The sequence below is a fragment of the Rhinopithecus roxellana genome, chromosome 6 (assembly GCF_007565055.1).
Source record: "Rhinopithecus roxellana isolate Shanxi Qingling chromosome 6, ASM756505v1, whole genome shotgun sequence".
Lineage (NCBI taxonomy): Eukaryota > Metazoa > Chordata > Mammalia > Primates > Cercopithecidae > Rhinopithecus > Rhinopithecus roxellana.
Window position 1 is genome coordinate 134,246,900 of NC_044554.1, and position 17,570 is coordinate 134,264,469.

The 17,570-nt window shown below is 44.9% G+C and overlaps 2 protein-coding genes and 1 pseudogene across 5 annotated transcripts in view; 1 reads left to right on the forward strand and 2 right to left on the reverse strand.

Annotated features, from left to right (window-relative positions):
* Positions 1-3,408, reverse strand: part of CCDC126 (coiled-coil domain containing 126) — a 43,691-nt gene extending 40,283 nt beyond the window's left edge. The window contains exons 1-2 of one of the 4 annotated variants that reach the window (XM_010353045.2): positions 3,131-3,408; positions 2,689-2,773 (exon numbers count right to left, since the gene is read on the reverse strand). The gene's annotated coding sequence lies outside the window, so the exon portion shown is untranslated. Of the gene's footprint in view, positions 1-2,688; positions 2,774-3,127 lie in introns of all 4 variants that reach the window. The other 3 variants (XM_030932316.1, XM_010353046.2, XM_030932318.1) reach the window with 3 other exon arrangements.
* Positions 3,409-13,909: 10,501 nt separating this feature from the next.
* Positions 13,910-15,645, forward strand: LOC104653983 (annotated as a pseudogene).
* LOC104653978 (60S ribosomal protein L36) lies at positions 14,974-15,370 on the reverse strand. Its single transcript, XM_010353047.2, has one exon. It carries the CDS (start codon positions 15,335-15,337, stop codon positions 15,020-15,022), a length of 318 nt encoding a protein of 105 aa, XP_010351349.2. The 5' UTR covers positions 15,338-15,370; the 3' UTR covers positions 14,974-15,019.
* Positions 15,646-17,570: the final 1,925 nt, after the last annotated feature.

Sequence of the window (17,570 nt, forward strand, 5' to 3'; positions counted from 1 at the left end):
GTGGAGGTTGCAGTGTGCCAAGATCGCACCACTGCACTCCAAGCTGGGTGACAGAGCAAGGCTGTTTCAAACTAAACTAACTAAACTAAAATGTACAATAAAATAAACTATGCAGGCTGGGCTCCATGGCTCACACCTGTAATCCCACCATTTGGGAAGCCGACACAGGCAGATCACTTGAGGTCAGAAGTTCAAGACCAGCCTGGCCAATATGGTAAGACCCTGTCTCTACTAAAACTACAAATATTAGCCGGGCATGAGGTACAAGAATTGCTTGAACCCAACAGGTAGAGGTTGCAGTGAGCCAGCACCACTGCACTCCAGCCTGGGTGACAGAGCAAGACTCTGTCTCAAAAAAAAAAAAAAAACCCTATATATATACATATACATAGACACACACTATGCAGCACCAGATACTTTAATCACAGAGCTTGACCTGTCACAGCCTTGGCCAATCACGTTTTGTGCCACATGACCCCACATTTTGTGCCAGATGTGCCACATGGACCCTAGTTCCACAGCCTAGAATCTGTGGCCTCAAAGAAAGAGGCCCCAGGGAAAACCAGGCAGTTGGCAGAAGGAGCTGAAGGAGAAGTCATGAAAATAATAAAGTTGGGTGAGGGGATTGACAGGTAAAGTTATGAAGAATCAGGCACAATAGGTATAGAGGCTATGAGCAAAAGATACAGAGTAGGGAGAAAGAGAACAAAGCATGTCAAAAATGCAGAGAAACTGTGCAGCTCACGAGAGAGTGATAACTGGCCAGTAGAGATTCTGATTTCTGGCAGCTTTCTTGTTGTCTCATATGTATTCCTTCCTTCAAGGTAGTCTGAAAGAATTATATGACCTGAAGCAGGAAGAAACACTAAGAACACAAATGACTAAAAGGGTTTACACCAATTTTGTTTACGCATTTTAAAAAACCTCTAAAAACCTTTATCATTGAAAGTCTGAGCTAGAAAAGTCCTTGGAATCAGACCAATTCACTATTTTAGAGATGAGGAAACTGAGGACCACAAAGTAATCTAAGGTTTCACAGATAGTGACAGAGCAAGGACAACACTAAGGACTCCTATTTCCATAGCCATTACTGTCTGTCCTACACTGCACTAAATAACACCAACATAGAAACATTTTCCTCAAAACAAGTATTTTTGCAACACGTTTTAGAGTGAGTCAGAGATTTTACGTGCATATGCCTTTTTCCACAGTTTAAGTAAGTTTTCTATAGTTTAAATAAGTTTTCCACTTATTTATTCTCTGGCTCTCTGTTATGCTTATAAAATACATCATTAGATTTCTCCTTTTCTTCCTCACATATATTTTAAAAATTAATCTGTCACTAAAGAAATAACACCAACAATTCATCAGGCCCACTGGCTTTTTCCCCCTACAACTGCGTGTTTTAAAACAGTATTTACTCAGGATTGTTATTGCACATACTGTGTAATAGTGTTTGAACTCAAAGTAGTACAGAGCAGATATTTTAAGTGAAAAATAAACTTCAATTAAGGATCATAGAGATTTCCTTGAAGAAAAATTTATAACCAACGTCAGTAAAATTCAGGAGAAAATAGTGCAAGAACAACTGAAACTGAAAAGGGACTAATGTGAAATTATCAAGTCATTCCTGACGGAATGTATTGCATTCACTCAGGGTGTCTTGTGAACAAAAACTACAACTTGTAAACACAAATCCCAAACTGGGGAAATTACTAATCAGTGAGAAGATGCAGACGGAAGTAGAAAAAAGTTGACCCAGGGTAAACATGGTGAAGCCCAGAGGCAGGACTGTAGAACACCTGGATGCCTACTCTGACGAAACAAACACTTAAGCGCCTCTAAGGATCCCCAAAGACACATCTGACGTGGAGGGGAAACGTGAATAAATACTTGCATCTCTAAAGCTGATCCACAGAAAAGCAGAGTCATCCATTTCCTAAGAACAGTCTCAGCCATCTTAAAACAGCAGAAATTAGAAAGACGGCATATTTTAACGAATCCTTTCGTTAGGTTTAAGATAAAGTGAAGAACACAAAACCCAGGTATTAATGACTAAAAAAAGAAAAGCGCCGGGCGCGGTGGCTCACGCCTGTAATCCCAGCACTTTGGGAGGCCGCCGTGAGGCGGGCAGATCACGAGGTCAGGAGATCGAAACCATCTTGGTGAACACGGTGAAACCCCGTCTCTACTAAACATACAAAAAAATTAGCCGGGAGTGGTGGCGGGCGCCTGCAGTCCCAGCTTCTCAGGAGGCTGAAGCAGGAGAATGGCTGAACCCGGGAGGCGGAGCTTGTAGTGGGCCGAGATCGCGCCACTGCACTCCAACCTGGGCGACAGAGCGAGACTCCGTCTCAAAAAAAAAAAAAGAAAGAAAGAAAAGAAAAGCACAAAACTCAAGTCCAGAGGCCACTTCGGTCACTTCAGTCATAGCTAATAAAGTATCACAAAGGATCTTTTCATCAAATGAAGACCTAATGACGTTATAGGTCTATATTCTTAATTCTAACAACTTAAAGGTATGTGTTTTGATGGATGAGAAAACTCTGGCTTAGAGCCTTTAAGTAACCAAGATCACCAAGGCAGGCAGTGAGAGAAACCCAGGCAGGATTCGAACCCTCGCTGCCTGAGCCATTCTCATTACCGCCACAGTCAACAATCAACACGACAGTTTAAGTTCATCCTTACCAGTCACCCAGGAGATGAGTTTTGAAGAGGGAGTTTAAAACGGGCATCTGACTTTCTCTCTCTCCCAAAGTATAAGAGAACTGAGCTGTCAAAAACAGAAAGTGAGTGCGGTGCCGCCCGGACTCTCCATCCCGCAGCTCCGGACCGAGCCCGCCCCGCTCGACTCGCGCAGCCCCAGCCACGCTCGGTTCCCCGCCCGGGCCAAGGGACCGCAGCTGTCAGACGCGGAGGGGCAGAGGCACGGCCCAAAGAAAGAGACAAAGAGCCTTCCCGGCCGCGGCCGGAGGCTGCCGGCCCGTTCCTAAGCCGGGTTTCCGCGGCAGCGGCCCTAGCTGGGCGGGGACCGGGGACGGGGGCGCGGCGGGGGAGGAGCGGCCGCCGAGGCGGAGGGGCTGCGCTAGAGGTGCGGGCCCGGCTGGCTGACTCGCCCGCTACTCACTACCTTGCCGCGGGCTTCCCGTCACGGTCGCCGCCGTCACGGAGCTTCTGAGCCGGGGCGACGCAGCGAGAGCTGATAAGCGGGCGTCAGCTGCGTCCCGCGCTGGCGAAGCAGCCTCCAGATCGGGCTGGAGAAAGGCCGGGGGGTGGGAGTCGGGACGAGGTTTGTTCCCAGCTTGTGGAGATTTTACTCCGCTCGTCCCTCGCACTCGGCTTCCGCTCCGCCTCCCGGCCGGCCCTTCCCGCACTCGGGGGCTAGCAGCCCACGGCGCCCAGCATTGTGGGAGATGTAGTCTCAGAATGAGGAAGCGGCGACACGTGCTTCCAGCCGCCCTGCACCTACCCTGGATCAGAACGACGCCGTTGCGCGGCAACCAGAGAGAGGCGGCAGGCTCTTGTGTGTTGGAAGATGAGCCCGCCAGAGGCATACCCTCTGCCTTAACTCGCTGCAGGCGCTGAAAGAAGGGCTCTGGCATCTTGTTCCCGACCCTCCAGTGAGAAACCAACCTCCCCATACTGTTGACCTGAGGCTGGGAAAGCTTAATGATGATTAAGTGTGCTACAGATGAGAATACCCATCATTGCAGCCGAAGGTCCTTAGCCAGTGGAGTGAGGCAAGAAAAATGAAAGGATTGAAGATTAAATAGTAAGAAACAAAATTATTTTTTCATAGATGATATAATTATGTACATGGAGGCCGGGCGCCGTTGGCTCATGCTTGTAATCCCAGCACTTTGATTAGATGGGAGGATCACCTGAGGACGGGAATTCGAGACCAGCCTGGCCAACTTGGTGAAACCCCGTCTCTACTACAGATATGAACTTAGCCGGGCGAGGTGGCGGACGCCTGTAATTCCAGCCTCTCGGAGGGCTGAGGTGGGAGAATTGCTTGAACCCAGGAGGCAGAGGTTGCAGTGAGCTGATATCGCACCACTACACTCCAGCCTGGACGACAAGAGCAGAACTCCGTCTCAAAAAAAACAAAAAAAAATATGTTTATGGCACTTCAAAACAATCTGCAGATAAACTGTTAACAATAAAAGAGTTTAACAAGGTTAATAGATACAAAAATCATATTTTAAAAATCAATATTTATTTATATATGCCAGTAAAAAAAATAATTTTTTTTAAAGATACCATTTACAACAGCTCCAAACAAATATCAAGTACCGAGGGATAAATCGATCAAAGAAATGCAAAACCTGACTGAAAAAAACATTGAAAGACCCTGAAGAAGACCTCAATAAAGATATAACATGTTCATAGATTGGAAGAGTCAATGCTGAAAAATGCCAGTCTCTCCAAACCTACCTACAGAGCCAGTGCAATTCCCAACAAAATCTCAATAAATTTCTGTGTATGTGTGAGAAACTTGACAAGCTAATTTAAAATGCTATGGAAGAGCAAAGACAAGCATTCATGAAGAAGAGGGGGAAGAAAAAAAAAGAAGAGGAGAAGGAGTGGGAGGAGGATAACTTGTGCTACCAGATAACAAGCTTTATTATAGAGTAGGCATGGTGGCCCATGCCTATAATCTCAGCACTTTGGGAGGCTGAGGCAAGTGGATTGCTTGAGCCTGGAGTTCAAGACCAGCCTGGGCGACATGGCAAAACCCCATCTCTACCCCCACAAAAAAAAAAAAAAAAAAAAAAAAAAGTTAGCCAGTTGTGGTGGCATGCAGCTATAGTCCCAGTTACTCAGGAGGAACACTTTGAGGCCAGGAGGTAGAGGCTGCAGTGAGCCATAATTGTGCCACTGCACTCAGGCAACAGCAAGACTCTTCCTCAAAAACAAAACAAAACAAAACAAAACAAAAACAAGCTTTATTTTAAAGCTGTCAATCTAAATAGGACCTCTAAAAGAAAAAGACATTCATTTGAGAATAGGGCGTTGCAATGGGAATACACATGCCACCGTAAACTCTGTGTGTATTCAGGGAGGTAAAGGAAGACAAAGAAAAAATAAGAAAGATTAAATAATTGCTTTGAAATTATTATGCTTGGCTACAAAGATCAATAATAAGGGTGACTCCAGTTCTAGGTTGAACAGGCAGTTGCTGGGCAGATGTCCACACAGAAGTACTTGTTGTGTAAGGTTGCAGTGGTCTTTGTGTACGGCTGTGGTTTTTGCAGTCTTTTGCAATAGTTTAGTTATCAGGCATACACTTGTGAAAGCCTTCCCTTCTTAGCCTTCCCCAGCTCTGTCATGGTGTTTTGTTTTTTAACACAAGTGACTCCATTTTGATTCTGACAATTTTCACATTTCCCTTTTTTGATCAAGATCTTTCTCAGAATGCATCACTGATCAGTCATTTTGTAGTTACATTCTGATGTCCCTGGAGGCCTGGTTGCTGGTTTCTTCCCACATTGTGGGGAGTGATTGGTGATGAGGAGTCAGTGTCAAAAACCATTTAGCCACATTTAGGCAATAAGGGAGATTTGAAGAAAATGACTCTCAGGCTAAGTCTACCTGGAGTTTATTATTAAGGTCTATAGTCTTTTGCTGTCATCTCAAAGTGCTGGCCCAGCATTATTTTGTTAAGACCTATACTTCTGGCCGGGCGCGGTGACTCAAGGCTGTAATCCCAGCACTTTGGGAGGCCGAGACGGGCGGATCACGAGGTCAGGAGATCGAGACCATCCTGGCAAATACGGTGAAACGCCGTCTCTACTAAAACAATACAAAAAAAATAGCCGGGTGAGGTGGCGGGCCCCTGTAGTCCCAGCTACTACTCGGGAGGCTGAGGCAGAAGAATGGCGTAAACCCGGGAGGCGGAGCTCGCAGTGAGCCGAGATCCGGCCACTGCACTCCAACCTGGGCGACAGAGCGAGAGTGTGTCTCAAAAAAAAAAAAAAAAAAAAAGACCTATACTTCTGCAAAAATTTAACAAGTAACATGTAAATGAAATTACCATAGAGGATTAAGTGAGACCTGTTGTAACAGTTTCATAAACCCATCAGTTTTTTAAGTGTGCGTGAGAATGAGCCATCAAATGTAGCTGGTTGGAGTCTCAGAAAACTTGGCATGCCTTAATGTTTGAAAATCCTAGGCAGAGTACAGTGGCTCACACTTGTAATCTTGACACTTTGGGAGGCTAAGGCAGGAGGATCTCTTGAGGCCAGGAGTTTGAGAAGCCTGAGCAACAGAGTGAAACACCGTCTCTACAAAACAAAACAAAACAAAAGTAGCTGGGCATGGTGGCATGCACCCACAGTCCTAGCTACTTGAGCCTAGGGGTTCAAGGCTGCAATGATCTATGACTGCATCACTGACCTCCAGTCAGCTCTGTTTCTTAAAAAAAAAAAAAAGAAGAAGAAGAAGGAGGAGGAGGAGAAGAAGAAGAAAAGAAGAAGAAGAAGAAGGAGGAGGAGGAGGAGGGGGAGGAGGAGGGGGAGGAGGAGGGGGAGGAGGAGGAGGAGGGGAAGGAGGAGGAGGAGGGGGAGGAAAAAGAAAAGAAAAAAACGAAAAGAGAAATTAGGAAAACCCCATTATTACTTATCAATCTCTCAAGAGCAAAGAAAATTATCAATAATGTTAGAATGTCAGAAGTTTGGACCAATGTATTTGATGGTAGCAACCACTCTAGTGGCTTTTATTTAGCCATCCTGTGTCCATCATTTAGAATGTGTCCATTCTAAAAGAATGTTTATTTTTGTTCTCAGAAGATTTTCAGAAACAAGCAAGGGAAAAGAGCTAAATCAGTTGTACATAACCAAAATAAAACCAAGAATATTCATAAAAAAACTTTAACCCAGGCATGTGGATCAGACAAAATATTAAAGTAGTCACACAGACCAAAAGTAAATTCATCAGAAAAGACATGCCTCACAGACAGAATGGAAATTGTGTAGAAATCAGAAAAGACTTACCAGAAAATACAAAAAGTCTTTGTTTAATCCCCGGAGGGATGTAAAGTCCTTTATTTAGGGCTGCCTTATTCAAATCAGACCTCAAATAAAGTCAAGAGCTTCTACCATAAAGAAGGAGGGCGTGGTCTTAGAGAAGACTCATCAGGGTAGAAAAAGTGAGCCATGGAAGCAGAGAACTGAAATGGCTTAAATGAGTATGGCACCAGATTCAAGAACTGCCAATTCCTTGTGATAGTGATCTTTTTTCAGGTCCTGTTTCTGGCACCATTTATGTCAACCTAAATAACAGAAAGAGGCTCTCTAAAAGAAAAATATGTTTATTTGGGAATAGGGCATTGCAATGGGAATACACATGCCATAGTAAACTATGTGTATATTCAAGGAGGTAAAGGAAGATAAAGGTTTTTACAGGAAAAATTAGGGGCATTACATAATTGTTTTGAAATTATTATCCTTGACTACAATAATCTTTAATAACAAGGGTGGCTCCAGTCTGAGGTTAGACAGACAGTTGCTGAGCAGATATCCTCATAGAAGTACGTTTTGTGTAAGGTTACAATGACCATAGTTAATGTTGTGATTTTCTGGAGTCTTCTGTGGTAATTTTGTTATCAGGCATGCAAGTGTGAGAACGCTCTCTTCTTAGCTTTCCTGGCTGTATTTCTCAGGGTGTTTCGGGGTTTTTTACACAAGTGATTCCATTTTGATACTGTCAACTTTCATAGTAATTAAGGCAGTGTGGAAGGAGATCAAGAATAGAAAAATCTACCAGTAGTACGGAATAGAGAGCCCAGGGATCTGAGTGTGGTGGTGCACACCTGTAAATCCAGCTATTTGGGAGGCTGAGGCAGGAGGATCACTTGGGCCCAGGAGTTTGAGACTAGCCTGGCAATGCAAAGCAACACCTAAAGAACAGTGTTCAATGATTAAATGGTGCTGGAACAAATAGTGCTCTATTTGGAAAAGAAATGAAATTGGACTCTTCACATTATACACAAAAGTCAATTTCAGGTGGCTAACAGACACTTTTTTTTTTTTTCCTAAGAGACAGGCTCTCGCTTTGTTGCCCAGACTGAAGTGATCGTAGCTTACTGCAGCCTCAAACTTCTGGTCTCAAGCAACCCTCCCAAGCAGCTAGGACTACAAGCATGTGCCACCAAGCCCGAGCAATTTTTTTTAACAGACAGGATCTTGCTGTGTTGTCCAGGCTGGTCTCAAACTCCTGCCTCGGCCTCCCAAAGTGCTGGGTTACAGGTGTGAGTCATGATGCCCAGCTGAGACATAAATTTTAAAGGCAGAAGAATGAAGCTATGTAGAAGCAGACTTTAACGTAAGAAGAAAAAAAAAAGGAATAATGCTTTTATTGTTTTTAAAGATAATATAACAGTATATTGATCTCAAGGGTAAGGGGATAGACTTTTAAAACTAATCCAAAAAGCACTACCGATAATAGGAAAATAGATAAATTTGACCACATTAACATTAAGACAGCCAAGTGCAGTGGCTCACACCTGTAATCCCAGCACTTAGGGAGGCCAAGGCAGGCAGATCACCTGAGGTCAGGAGTTCAAGACCAGCCTGACCAACATGGTGAAACCCCAGCTCTACAAAAATACAAAAATTAGCCAGGCATGATGGTGGGTGCCTGTAATCCCAGCTACTCAGGAGGCTGAGGCAGGAGAATCGCTTGAACCCAGGAAGCAGAGGTTGCAGTAAACCGAGATCACACCATTGCACTCCAACCTGGGTAACTGAGTGAGACTCTGTCTCCAAAAAAAAGAAAAAAAAAAAAAAAACCTTAAGACTTGGTTTTTATCAAATTATACACCATTAAAGGAGTTAAAAGGCAAGCCTCACAGATGATTAAGAAATTTACAACATGGGCCAGACGCAGTTGCTCACTCCTACAACCCCAGCATTTTGGGAGGCCGAAGCGGGTGGATCACCTGAGGCCAGGAGTTTGAGACTAGCCTGGCCAACATGGTAAAACCCCATCTCTACTAAAAATACAGAAATTAACCGGGTGTGGTGGCGGGCGCCTGTAATCCCAGTTACTCAGGAGGCTGAGGCAGAAGGATTGCTTGAACCTGGGAGGCAAAGGTTGCAGTGAGCTGAGGTTGTGCCATTGTATTCCAGCCTGGGTGATAAGAGTGAAACTTAAAAATACAAAAAACTAGCCGGTGATGTGGCGGGCGCCTGTAGTCCCAGCTACTCGGGAGGCTGAGGCAGGAGAATGGCGTGAACCCGGGAGGCGGAGCTTGCAGTGAGCAGAGATCCGGCCACTGCACTCCAGCCCAGGTGACAGAGCGAGACTCCGCCTCAAAAAAAAAAAAAAAAAAAAAAAAAAAAGATAAGAGTGAAACTCTATCAAAAGAAAGAAAGAAGGAAAGAAAGAAAGAAGGAAGGAAGGAAGGAAGGAAGGAAGGAGAGAGAGAAAGAAAGAGGAAGGGAGAAAGAGAGAAAGAGGAGAGGAGAGAAGAGAAGAGAAGAGAAGAGAAGAGAAGAGAAGAGAAGAGAAGAGAAGAGAAAGAAGAAAGGAAGTTAATTTACAACATGTATAACCAAGAAAGGTCTTGTATCTAGAATATATAAAGAACTATAATCATAAGAAAAAGAGTTGAGGCTGAGCACAGTGGCTCACACCTGTAATCCCAGCATTTTGGGAGGCCGAGGTCGGCAAATCACTTGAGGCCAGGAGTTCGAGACCAGCCTGGGCAACATGGCAAAACCCTGTCTCTACTAAAAATACAAAAACTAGCCCAATGTGCTGATGCACGCCTGAAGCAGAGGTTGCAATGAGCCAAGATCATGCCACTGCACTCCAGCCTGTATGACAGAGCGAGACTCTGTCTCAAAAAAGAAAAAAAGAAAGAAAATAAAAGAAAAAGATAAAGAGCTGAACAGGCTCTTAACTAAGGAAGAAATCCAAATAACCAATAAACATATGAAAAAGCATCAACCTCATATGAGGACAAGAAAATTTAAATCACAATGAGAGAATAACATGCCACCCACCAGAATGGCTAAAACAGAAAAAGATTGACGATTACAAATGTTGACCAGAGTGGAGCAATGGTAATTCTCATACTTTGCCATAGGGAAAGTAAACTCATACAGCAGTTTGGAAATAGGAACAAGCTACATTCAACAATATAGATGAATCCTAAAAACTTAATTATTAAGAAAAGGAAACTATTCACAAAATAATATATACTGTGTTATTCCATTTTTGTAAGGTTCAAAAACAGGAAAAAAAGAATGTATACTTAGGTGTTAAAGCTATAAAGAAAAGCAAGGAATTGATAATCATAAAAGGGAGATTAGTGGCTACCTCTGAGACCAAAGGAGTCCTGTGAGGAGGGATTTGAGAGTGTGAAGAGGTAATAGGGTTGGAATTCTACAAATCTTCTATTCCTTGGTATGGGTGGTAGTTACACTGCTGTGGGCTTTGTAATAACTCATTAGATTATGTATTTATTGTTTATGCATTTTTCCACATGTGTGTTATGTTTCCCAGTTTAAAAAATAAAGAGTAGAGGTCTGGAGTCAGATTGCCTTCATTCAATTCCAAGCGCTACAACTGTGTAAACTTGGGCAAGATCCATAGCCTCTCTAAGCCTCCATTTCTCATCTGCAAAGTGTCAGTAATAAGAGTACATCAAAAGGATATTGTGAGGATTACAATGAGAATGTGAGCTGATGTGTATAGTTTCCACAGTACCGCCATCCCTTGGTATCCATGGGGGATTGATTCCAGGACTCCATAGGATAACAGAATCTGCAGATGCTCAAGTTCTTGTAATTGGCTCTCCATATCCACAGGCTCTGCATCCACTATTATCATTGTAAGCACACTAAAGCATTAAAGAAAGACACTGAAGCAAGTAACTCATGAAATGGTCCTCTATGCTAAAGTATGTATGTTAAGCCAATGGCCTATATTTGATTCTAAACACCTCACTATTCACTGTTTCCAAACACTTCTAGTAGCACTCAATAAATACATCGTGGCCAGGCACAGTGGCTCACACCTGTAATCCCAGCACTTTGGGAGGCTGAGGCGGGTGGATCACAAGGTCAGGAGATTGAGACCATCCTGGCTAACACAGTGAAACCCCATCTCTACTAAAAATACAAAAAATTAGCCGGGCATGGCAGCGTGCGCCTGTAGTCCCCGCTGCTGGGGAGGCTGAGGCAGGAGAATGGTGTGAAACCAGGAGGCGGAGCTTGCAGTGAGTGAAGATCGTGCCACTGCACTCCAGCCTGGGCGACAGAGCGAGACTCCTCTCAAAAAAATTAAATAAAAATAAATAAATAAATACATTGTGAATAGCCAGGCATGATGGCTCACACCTGTAATCCCAGCATGTTGGGAGGCCAAGGCAGGCGGATCACCTGAGGTCAGGAGTTCAAGACCAGCCTCGTCAACATGGCGAAACCCGGTCTCTACTAAGATACAAAAATTAGCTAGGCATGGTGGCGGTGCCTGTAATCCCAACTATTCAGGAGGCTGAGGCAGGAGAATTGCTTGAACCCGGGAGGCAGAGGTTGCAGTGAGCCGAGATCGCGCCACTGCACTCCAGCCTGGGCAATAGAAACAAAAAAAAAAAAAAAACACGTACACACGCAAACAAAAACCAAAAAACATTGTGAATGAATTATCACTTCTCAGCCTTTTGGCTAAGATTAAGTGTGAATGAATGAATTTTTCTGCTAACCCTAGTACACAAATCTCTGGACACTGTATATATTTAATACATGTTGTTTGGCTCTCTGACAGAGGTTTTCCTGGTCTCTAACGATTCATGTAACTTTCAAGATTTCCTGTTACTTCCATAGTATTCCACACCTTGGTAGACAAGAGTATATTAATTTAGAAGGTTCAAGAGATGAAAATAATAATAATAATAAAAATAATTGTTATGATCTTTCATAGCACTTTTCACTTTAGAAACCATTTTCCTAGAAGTAATGGGAGGTATTGCCAAACTCCACCCACTCATCTGTCAAAGAAAGACCTAGAATCAGAACATAATTAGTTGCTCAAATTAATTCAATCAGAATTGAAGCCATTCCTTTCTGGAATCAAGGAGAATAACCACAGTCAACTCGTATCAGGCCCCAGATAGAAAAGTGTCACCTTTCTCAATGCCATAATAGGGGAGAAAGTAGTCTATTCATAAAAGGCAAGCTCAGAATATCATGGTAACAAGAAAAAATAACCTTTCCAGAGGTTAATGGTTGTCTCTGAGGAAAAGAGTTAGAAACTGGGCCGGGCGCGGTGGCTCAAGCCTGTAATCCCAGCACTTTGGGAGGCCGAGACGGGCGGATCACAAGGTCAGGAGATCGAGACCATCCTGGCGAACACAGTGAAATCCCGTCTCTACTAAAAATACAAAAAACTAGCCGGGCGAGGTGGCAGGCGCCTGTAGTCCCAGCTACTCGGGAGGCTGAGGCAGGAGAATGGCGGGAACCCGGGAGGCGGAGCTTGCAGTGAGCTGAGATCCGGCCACTGCACTCCAGCCTGGGCCACAGAGCAAGACTCCGCCTCAAAAAAAAAAAAAAAAAAAAAAAAAAAAAAAAAAAAAAGAGAGAGAGAGAAACTGAACTGGGAGAAAAATTGAAATTGGAGTACCTACTTCTATACATACATACATATATATATATATACACACACACACTTTTTTTTTCTACTTCCATATTTTTTTTCTTTTTCTTTTTCTTTTTCTTTTTTTTTTTGAGACAGGATCTCATTCTGTCACACAAGCTGGAGTGCAGTGGTGTGATTTCGGCTCACTTGAAGCCTCAACTTGCCAGACCCAAGCCATCCTCCCATCTCAGCCTCCTGAGCACACGGGACCACAAGTGAACACCATCATGCTCAGCCAATTTTTTGTATTTTTTTAGTAAAGACGGGATTTCACGATGTTGCCCAGGCTGGTCTTGATCTCCTGGTTTAAAGTGATCCACCCACCTCAGCCTCCCAAAGTTCCGGGATTACACATGTGAGCCACTGTGTTCAGCTTTGGCGACAGAGCAAGACCCTATCTGGGGGGTGTGGTGGGGGAAGAGGTAAAACGGACAGCAGCAAACCACAAGTGTGATAGGAGAGAATACTGAGCTGAGATCAGTCTCCTAAAATATGAATCCGATTTCAGGATTATTCATTTATCTGACTGTCAAGAACGCCTTTGAACAGAAGAAAGACTTTGGGGAGAGGGTGGGGTTTGTTGAAAGGGCACCGAGAAGGGAAGGGGGTGGTACCCAAACAATTTGTCTACATAACATTTTTTTGGACCTGAAATATGTAGAAAAGTACTTTGAAAATAAACTACTGTACTAAGTTTAATTATTTTTCTTATTGTTTTCATATTCTCCCTCCCAGATAATTTACAGAGGGCGCTAAAGCTGATCCCCTGGGAGCTTCAGAGTTTAATGACTCCGCCTGATGATTTCCCCTATTCTTTTCCACAATGTGCTAAGTCAAATTATGGCCAAATTACCTATTCCATGGTAATTCAGCTTCTAAATATATTTTGCAGAGTGCTTCCAAAAGTTTAAAGAAAAAAACAACTTTACATAAATTGTTTTTACTTGCTTCACCTTAAATCAGTTATTCGGTTCCTTTGAAAAACATGCTGCTTTAGCAACCCCCAAAGTGAACCCAGATACCCAGGACTACTGATTGTTGCATCAGAGGTTTTGAAAGCGCCAATGCTAGAAACAGGCCGACAGTTAAGCAGAGGCGGGCAGGACTGAAGCGGAGCCCGAGAAAGGGGCGGGAGGTCCCAGGGTCTCGGGTTGCGGGGTGGAGCAGCACTTCGTCGCCGCTGGGGTGCCGGGACTCCAGCGGCAGGGACGCCGCCATCATGGACTTCCTGCGGGACACGCGCGCGGGTCTCGCCGCCAGAACGATGCCTCATCCTCGAGGGTACCATCCCTCAGAGCGAGGCAGCAGGGGGAGTCACCGTGAACACTATCGGAGCCGAAAACATAAGCGACGAAGAAGTCGCTCCTGGTCAAGTAGTAGTAACCGGACACGACGGCGGCGGCGAGAGGACAGTGACCATGTCCGGAGGAGGCGCAGCCGGACATACGGCCGCTCATCTTCGCAGCACAGCTGCCGGAGAGCCAAGAGTGTAGAGGACGACGCTGAGGGCCGTCTCGTCTACCACGTCGGGGACTGGCTACAAGAGCGATATGAAATCGTTAGCACTTTAGGAAGGGGGACCTTCAGCCGAGTTGTACAATGTGTTGACCATCGCAGGGGTGGGACTCGAGTTGCCCTGAAGATCGTTAAAAATGTGGAGAAGTGTAAGGAAGCAGCCTGACTTGAGATCAACGTGCTGGAGAAGATCAACGAGAAAGACCCTGACCATGAGAACCTCTGTGTCCAGATGTTTGACTGGTTTGACTACCATGGCCACGTGTGTATCTCCTTTGAGCTTCTGGGCCTTAGCACCTTCGATTTCCTCAAAGACAACAACTACCTGCCCTACCCCATCTACCAAGTGTGCCACATGGCCTTCCAGCTGTGCCAGGCTGTCAAGTTCCTCCATGATAACAAGCTGAGGCATACAGACCTCAAACCTGAAAATATTCTGTTTGTGAATTCAGACTATTCACCTACAACCTAGAGAAGAAGCCAGATGAGTGCAGTGTGAAGAGCACAGCTGTGCGGGTGGGAGACTTTGGCAGTGCCACCTTTGACCATAAGCACGATAGCACCATTGTCTCCACTCGCCATTACCGAGCACCAGAGGTCATCCTTGAGTTGGGCTGGTCACAGCTTTGTGATGTGTGGAGTATAGGCTGCATCATCTTTGAGTACTGTGTGTGCTTCAGCCTCTTCCAGATCCATAACAACAGAGAGCATCTAGCCATGATGGAAAGGATCTTGGGTCCTCTCCCTTCCTGGATGATCTGAAAGACAAGAAAGCAGAAACATTTTTTTTTTTTTTTTTTGTGTGTGTGTGTGTGTGTCAAGCTGTTCTTTATTTCAGGGAGAAGCCAGGGGAGAGGGCTCAGTCTTTCTTGGCAGCAGCTTTCCTCATAGCGGCTAACACGTTGCTCAGCCCCTCCCGCTTCCTCTTGGCGCGGATGTGCGTCCCCACCCTTTTCTTGATAAACTTGAGGGCCCGTTTGTCCTTGGAGACCTTCAGTAACTCCATGGCGCGCCGCTCGTACGGGGCAAAGCCACACACCTCCCGAATCATGTCCCGCACGAACTTCGTGTGTTTCGTCAGACGCCCGCGGCGGCGGCTGTGCCTGGGCTTGCTCACGTTCTTGGTCACCTTGTGGCCCTTGTTGAGGCCCACGGCCATAGGGTAGCGTAGAGCCATGGCTACTGCTCTCCAGTGGCGGCCGTGACGGAAGGCAGCAGAAACATTTTTACCGGGGTCACCTGGATTGAGATGAGAACACATCAGCTGGGCACTATGTTTGTGAGAACTGCAAACCACTGCGGCAGTATCTGACCTCAGAGGCAGAGGAACACCACCAGCTCTTCAATCTGATTGAAAACATGCTAGAGTATGAACCAGCTAAGCAGTTGACCTTGGATGAAGCCCTTCAGCATCCTTTCTTTGCCTGCCTTCGGGCTGAGCCACCTAACAAGTTATGAGACTCCAGTCGGGATATCAGTCTGTGACCATCAGGCCCTGCGCCACCTTGCATCTTTTATAGCAGTGGGTGTCCAGTCCAGGACACTGGTCCTTTTTTTATAAAAGAGAACAGAACCAGAGTTCACTCCTTCCTCCTGGTTCTCTGTATACCTGTGAATATGTGAAATAGAGTAAATATGAAAGAATTTGTACCTATCACTTCAACTCCTGCCTTGTACATAATGCTGTTTCATTCACACACTTTCCACCCTCATCTGCCCCCTCATACAGAGTTGGATGGGGGCCGAGTGAGGTAACCAGGTGGCATCTACCCCATGTTTTATAAGGAATTTTGTAAAGTTTTATAAGGAATTTTGTGAAATGAAATAACGTACTTCATTTGACCCAAAAAAAAAATTAGTTGGGCGTAGTGGTGCACACCTGTGGTTCCAGCTACTCAGGAAGGTTACACAGAAGATTGCTTGAGCCTGGGAGGCAGAGGTTACAGCAAGCCAAGATTATGCCACTGCACTCCAGCCTGAGTAATAGAGCAAGACCCTGTCTCAAAAATTAAAAAAAAAAAAAAGTGAAGTAAGCCTCCCTAAAGGGCACCATTGTTGGGAAGGCCTAAATCTGGAAGTGCCTTCCAATGGGCTGTGAGGAGTGCCTGACCCTTCATGGAAGTTCTCTTTTTCCACATAATAGTCCAAAAGGTTTGGTCTGGAGGAGTCCTGACAGGTCAGGGGAGGGAGAGGCCCAACCTGCCTCTTAGGGTTTGAGAATGTGAGAGAGGTCTGTCAACCATGAGAAAAACTCCTAGTCCAAAGCAACATAAAGAGAAGAGCTTGGGCCAAGACAAATATTTTAATTCTCTATTCCTTATGCTGGGAACTCATCTTGCCCCAATTCAAATGTAAGCCTTGCCTATAGAAAGTAATTTTTTTTTTTTTTGAGACGGAGTTTTGCTCTTGTTGTCCAGGCTGGAGTGCAATGGTGCGATCTCAGCTCACCGCAACCTCCACCTCCTGGGTTCAAGTGATTCTCCTGCCTCAGCCTCCCAAGTAAGTGGGATTACAGGCATGTGCCACCATGCCCAGCTAATTTTGGAATTTTAGTAGAGGCAGGGTTTCTCTATGTTGGTCAGGCTTGCCTCAGACTCCCTACCTCAGGTAATCTGCCCCCCTTAGAGTCCCAAAGTGCTAGAATTACAGGCATGAGCCACCGCACCTGGCCTAGAAAGTAAATCTTAATCTCTAAAACTCCCAGATATAAAGGGCAAAAAGGCAAAGGTGAACATTCAAATAATCAAGATCATAATGACTATTATTTTTCCTAGCAGATTCAAGGTCATGCTCACACACATTTGGTGAGATGTATTTTAACCAAACAGAAGGCACAAATATGTATCTTTTCTCACTAATTTGCCTGACTGCAAAAATTACCTACATTGTGTTCATTATTATAAAATTCAAAATAATTATCCCATGTAAAGTAAATGAAATGATGAATGCTATTTTATTTAAAATTCATTACTATAACTTTTTTCCATATAAGGAGCTAGGTTTAGAAATTAAAGCCTCTGAGGCCGGGCGCGGTGGCTCAAGCCTGCAATCCCAGCACTTTGGGAGGCCGAGGCGGGCGGATCACGAGGTCAGGAGATCGAGACCATCCTGGCTAACACGGTGAAACCCCGTCTCTACTAAAAATACAAAAAATTAGCCGGGCGTGGTGGTGCGCGCCTGTAGTCCCAGCTACTTGGAGGCTGAGGCAGGAGAATGGCGTGAACCTGGGAGGCGGAGCTTGCAGTGAGCCAAGATCGCGCCACTGCACTCCAACCTGGGTAACACAGCGAGACTCCGTCTCAAAAAAAAAAAAAAAAAAAAAAAGAAATTAAAGCCTCTGAATAGGCCAGGCATGGTGGCTCATGCCTGTAATTCCAACATTTTGGGAGACTGGGGCAGAAGGATGGCTT